This window comes from Etheostoma spectabile, chromosome 21 (assembly GCF_008692095.1).
Source record: "Etheostoma spectabile isolate EspeVRDwgs_2016 chromosome 21, UIUC_Espe_1.0, whole genome shotgun sequence".
Lineage (NCBI taxonomy): Eukaryota > Metazoa > Chordata > Actinopteri > Perciformes > Percidae > Etheostoma > Etheostoma spectabile.
Window position 1 is genome coordinate 11,102,012 of NC_045753.1, and position 5,731 is coordinate 11,107,742.

At 44.2% G+C, this 5,731-nt stretch overlaps 1 protein-coding gene across 2 annotated transcripts in view; it reads left to right on the top strand.

The window, feature by feature from the left end:
- The window catches only part of LOC116671005 (wings apart-like protein homolog), a 28,192-nt gene extending 23,442 nt beyond the window's left edge, over positions 1–4,750 (top strand). The window contains exons 14-20 of one of the 2 annotated variants that reach the window (XM_032501835.1): positions 621–754; positions 1,381–1,496; positions 1,653–1,803; positions 2,646–2,888; positions 3,342–3,430; positions 4,079–4,174; positions 4,658–4,750. In XM_032501835.1, coding sequence (XP_032357726.1) covers positions 621–754; positions 1,381–1,496; positions 1,653–1,803; positions 2,646–2,888; positions 3,342–3,430; positions 4,079–4,174; positions 4,658–4,723 — 895 coding nt within the window. In that variant the 3' untranslated portion in view covers positions 4,724–4,750. Of the gene's footprint in view, positions 1–620; positions 755–1,380; positions 1,497–1,652; positions 1,822–2,645; positions 2,889–3,341; positions 3,431–4,078; positions 4,175–4,657 lie in introns of those variants that run through there. The other variant, XM_032501834.1, reaches the window with a different exon arrangement.
- The last annotated feature ends 981 nt before the right edge of the window (positions 4,751–5,731 follow it).

Below are 5,731 nucleotides of genomic sequence, written 5' to 3' on the forward strand. Positions count from 1 at the left end.
TGTGTGTGTGTGTGTGTGTGTCTGTCTGTGTGTCTGTGGACACATCTTTCTCTGAATGCAGCTCTGTTTTGTGATGGAGTAAGAAAGGAAAGCGTGTCAAGTTGAGAAACCTTCAGCTAGACATCTGGATGTAAATCCAGTTTGTGCTGATGAACAAGAGACTATAACGTATATTTATTTATCTTCTAATAAGACGAAGTAGGTTAATCCACAGGAAAGCTATGATGAACAAAAACTGGTTTATATATTTACTTATTTACTTTTTTCAGTCTAAATAACCATCTTCCAATACCAGAAAAAGGTGTGTCTACAATAAAGGTTAAATCAGTTTGATTGATCAATTCTTTTCTTAAATGGGTTGTCCTCCAACACACCTGTCACACTTTCACGTGTGCAGAGTTTTCTTAGATTAGATTTTTTTAGGACGATTATTGAATTCATGGAGTCTTTGTCTTGTCTGGCAGCTGGCTGTCAGGTTGGAGAGGTAGCTTTGCATGAAGAGCTTTTATTGTAAACAGACAAAAGGTTGTTGTTTTTCACATCATCGTTGTGCAGTCCTGTTGATCCAAACACAATGCAGATATGTTCTCCTTACTCCCTTCTCCTCCTTCTCCTCTCAGGGCGCTGCGGAGGTGTGAGGAGATGATCCAGCGTTACAGCCGGGAGCTGAACTCAGACGGAGCCGTTGGGAAAGCCGTGGAGGACTGTATGAGGGCCATTATAGGAGTCCTGCTCAACCTGACGCACGACAACGGTTAGCACGCACACACAAACGGATCAGGACTAGTAATGGGCCGGTTTTATCGACCGACCGATGTCGGGCTGATATTTGCGTTTTACGTGTATCATCATCAGCCGATATGCTGCTGCTGTGTTTGTTTATTTACATGTGTTGACAAAGGGCGTTTTGTGCTGACTGATTAAATTACAGATTATATCGGTCTTATAATATGTCGGCAAGCAATGCATCATCCAGGCTGTTGTAGAGGGTGATGAAAGCCTTTTACCTTTAGACATTTCACCCTCTGCAGTGCACCCATCCATATGTTGCTCATTGCTCACATCATTTGGGTGATATGAATGAAAAACACTGATCTGTGTTTTTGTTTATTAATTCTATAGACATGGCAGAGCAGATTCCCAAAACAAATCCAGTGTGGCATGTTTTACATTTTTATGATATAAATTGAGGGAGCAAAAGCAGTACCGGCTCCAAATATCGGCTCAAGAAAATCGGCAGCCCGTATCGGTCATCGGCTGATCCATATCGGTCGATCCCTAATCAGAACACACATTTTACTGCTTGCACATTAACACGTTTCCTGGAGTCCTACTGGAAACTAAAATGTTTATTACTTTGTGTGTGTGTGTTTTTTGCAGAGTGGGGCAGTACGAAGACAGGAGAGCAGGAGGATTTAATAATGACGGCTCTGAATTGTGTTCTCAAAGTACCTCAGTATCTTCCACAAGAGCAGAGGTTCGACATCCGAGTACTGGTGAGACACACACACACACACACACACACACACACACACACACACACACACGAGCAAGTCAAAATTAAAAGTTTTAAAAGGACACGCTTTATCAGACTTGAAGTTAAAATGCAGAGGTGGTTAACTGAACCACTGCTGCCTGTGTGTGGCGTTCAGGGTCTGGGCCTGCTGATCAACCTGGTGGAGTACAGTGCCAGGAACAAGTACTGTCTGATGGAGATGGAGATGGAGGGAGGTCAGGGTCCCTGCGACTCCACCGTCCTGCTGAACCCACCGCCCAGACATCACCGCAAGGCCACAGCGCCACGCGGCACGTGATTTACAGGTACTTGCGGCTAGTTTCAGCCCAGTTCCAGACTTGGACCTCCCAGTGGAATAGTCCAGAAAAGTGGGGAACCCTGTAGACCGTGGACCGACACCGTGGGAACTAGTACAAGACTGTGGGGAACTAGTCCAGGCCGTAGGGGAACCCTAGTCCAGACCTGTGGGAACCCTAGTCCAGACCTGTGGGAACCCTAGTCCACACCAGTGTGAACCCTAGTCCACACCAGTGGGAACCCTAGTCCACACCTGTGGGAACCCTAGTCCACACCTGTGAGCCAGCTGTTGTACATAGTTTTCAGCTTGACTTGCCTCTTGTGGCATCAAGTTACAGGTAGGTTTAGAGCAGGGGTCTTCAACCTTTTTTAAACCAAGGACCCCCTAGCTGAAAGAGAGCCCGAGCAGGAACTACTACATATATTGTATAAAAATGTAGTTGCATATTAAACTGGGACAGATGGAGGAAAATGGATGCATTATGGGTGCATGATTCAGAAAATGTCGCGATTCAATATCGAATTTTAGGCACAAGATTCAATTCATAATTGATTTTCGATTCTCAATTAAAATAACAATTCACATTATGTAAATGTAATTTTACCATTAAAAAACAAAAGAAAAATAAATAATATAAATTAGCTTTTGGAATTCAATGAATCATTTTGGAAATGTAGAGCTTGAATCTCAATACGAATGTGAATTCTTTTGCACACCCCTAATATTAATTTAACATTATGTTTTAATGTTAAACGTACACGTGCAGCCCTACCGTGCACTACTTTTCACTAACCTGCTGCGCACAGTTTTCTGACCACGGGGTGTTTTTAGTGAACTGTCTTCGTGTTGGTCCTCGTCAGCTGTTCCTCCAGCGGGAGCGGGCCGCCATCCAGGCCGAGGCGCAGACTGATGACCTCATCAAGGAGGCTCCGAAGCCCGCGCTGGACAAGAGCGGCGAGTGGCAGGAGACGGGCGGCGAGATCCAGTGGGTTACCAACGACAACAACGTAGAAAAACCCGAGGATGAAAAGAAGAAGGAGGAGGAGGAGGACGGGGAGCTGGACCTCAACAAAGGTAACCACGTTGTTGTTGTTGTTGTTTCTGGAAGTTACCGGCTGAGGCCCCGATCAAACAGAGTGTTTTTTTTGTAATCATTTTGAATGAAGCGTTTTCAAATGATGGAAAGGAAACTTTGTCAACATGTTTTATCTAAAAAGAAACATTTCTCTGTTTCACGTCATATTATTTACATTTTACTGCTGCAAAATGAGATTGTGAAGCTGACAAACTGACCAACACATATATAATAACATATAAATACTTCTGTGTATAAATATAGTATTGTCACTCAAAATATTGCAATACCATGCTGTATCAATTCTCCCACCCCTACAGTGCAGTGCACCTTGCGTTGTGTAACCTGCATACGCGCTCTGTCTGATCGCGAGTGTGTACATTTAAGAACATTTAAGACCTGAACATGTTTCTTCTTCTTCCTCTTAATCATCTTCCTCCTCCTCCTCTCAGCTCTGCAGCATGCAGGGAAGCACATGGAGGACAGCATCGTGGCCTCCTACACAGCACTGCTGCTGGGCTGCCTGTGTCAGGGGAGCACAGTGAGTGACACACACACACACACACACACACACACACACACACACACACACACACACTCAAACTCACTCACTCTTGCACCAATCTTCTCTCTCAACGTTGCTTTTTGGTGGACTGGTGATCTCCGCTATTTGTTTTGTATAACATCAGCACCTTTTGCCAAAGAGCTCAACATGCAAGAACATTAGTTCAATTTTTTCTTAATAATGTGCAATTTTTTGGGATTTCCATCCCTTTAATCCAGACTTTATTACGTCCGGTTAACCACAGACTTAAACTAGTGTGCTCTTTTGTTTAATGCTACTTCATCATTTAGCTTCAGGATCAGCAGAAACGTCATCCACTGAATTACTGTCGGATACACGATGAAGAACACATTTACACACAAACACCGTTGGACACAGAGATGCATTACACACACACACACACACACACATTGTTACATGCAAACATCCCCTTATAGAGCCTTAGATAAATACACACTCATAATTATCAGAGTTGAGCACATTAACATCTCCCGGTTTTTAATTTTGTGGGCATCTTATGTTCTCTCTCTCTCTCTCTCTCTCTCTCTCTCTCTCTCTCTCTCTCTCTCTCTCTCTCTCTCTCTCTCTCTCCCTCTCCCTCCCCCCCTCCCTCCCTCCCATCAGTTGAATGTGACTACTGTGAGGGACAACCTGCCAAAAGGAGATTTCTCCATCATGACAGAAATGCTGAAAAAGTTCCTCAACTTCATGAACCTCACGGTGAGTCGCAGCGGTTCCGAAAGCGTCATCTTTGTCTGCAATAAACCTAGTTATGAACTGTTAAAAGACGTGAGAAAAAGAAAGAACGGAGAGATAAACGCAGAATGTTGACGGTCTAGTTGATGTCTTGATGTGCAACACTTACCACTAAATACTGTACCCTAATACCCTAATACTGTATCTGAAGTCTCTCTCAGAAATGTTGATTAATGTGTGTGGTCCGTTATAAATACAAAAAATAAGTAATTTTTATCAGCAAGTAGATCACGCAGTAACCATTCAAAGTGTTGTAGTTCCAGGCTTGGTGTATGCAGATGTTTTTCAAAGTGTTGTAGTTCCAGGCTTGGTGGATGCAGATGTTTTTCAAAGTGTTGTAGTTCCCGGCTTGGTGGATGCAGATGTTTTTCAAAGGGTTGTAGTTCCAGGCTTGGTGGATGCAGATGTTTTTCTGTGTGGAAACTGATCTCTACCTTGTCTCCGCAGTGTGACGTTGGCACCACAGGACAGAAGTCCATCTCCCGGATCATTGACTATCTGGAGCACTGCTAGAGAGAAGCCTTTCTCACACACGCACACGCACATATACACACACACACACACACACACACACACACACACACACACACACACACACACACACACACACACACACACGCAAACACACCGCAACCATCATTGTCACCACCATCATCATCTCAGATTAGGTTCACTCCAGGGAAACACACACACAGCCAACACCTCTTCTTCATCATCATCTTCCTCTGCGTGTCGTGACCAGACGTCGTCCAGTTAAAGGAGTTTTTGTTGTCATGGTTTCAGCAGTGGAAACAGAATGAAAAGGGAGTTATTTTCCCTTCTAAATTGACTTGAGATGAACCCAAATGTATTATGACTCAATGAGGTATGACCCCCCCACCCCCTGCAATCCAATCCAAGTCAGTATTTTATTTTTCCCCCACCCCGTCCTCTATTTATGAAAGTTGCTCAGAAGGATTTTCCCAGCTGTGTCCTTTTCTTCTTTAAATCTTTGAATTTTTTTGTTTGTTTTTTTGTTGCATTTCATACATTTCCTTTTTAAAGTTTTCTCAAGTTTGGCTCTTCTCTCACCCCCCCTTCGTATTGATTGGGGACAGACTGGAGTGAAGGGGCCATTTTCTCCAGCCTGTCATCAAAGCCTTGCACTCCCCAGCTCTGCCCAACTGCTACAAAACAACTACTGACCAAAATCGTTCCTCCACCTTGACCCCTCCACTCTGTGGGAGAGCGGCCGGTCTGAGGCCGAGTAATCAAGTATTGATCTGTTTTGGGCAAATAGCACGGACGTGGCGAGAGTTCACGCCCTGAACTGAAGACCTTTGTGAAGCTAAGGTGGGACTGCGTCTACATGACTGCAGTAGGTCTGTTTTCATCTGGATTTAACCAGAGAATGTGTCTCTTTGGAAGAAAGAGGTGTTCTTCCCCTCTTTAACCTCTTCAGCAAACTAGCAGATTTCAAACCAGTTGTTTGTCTATGGGCCGTTATCGAGAAACCGATGCTTCTCCCAGCAGGCCGAGCGC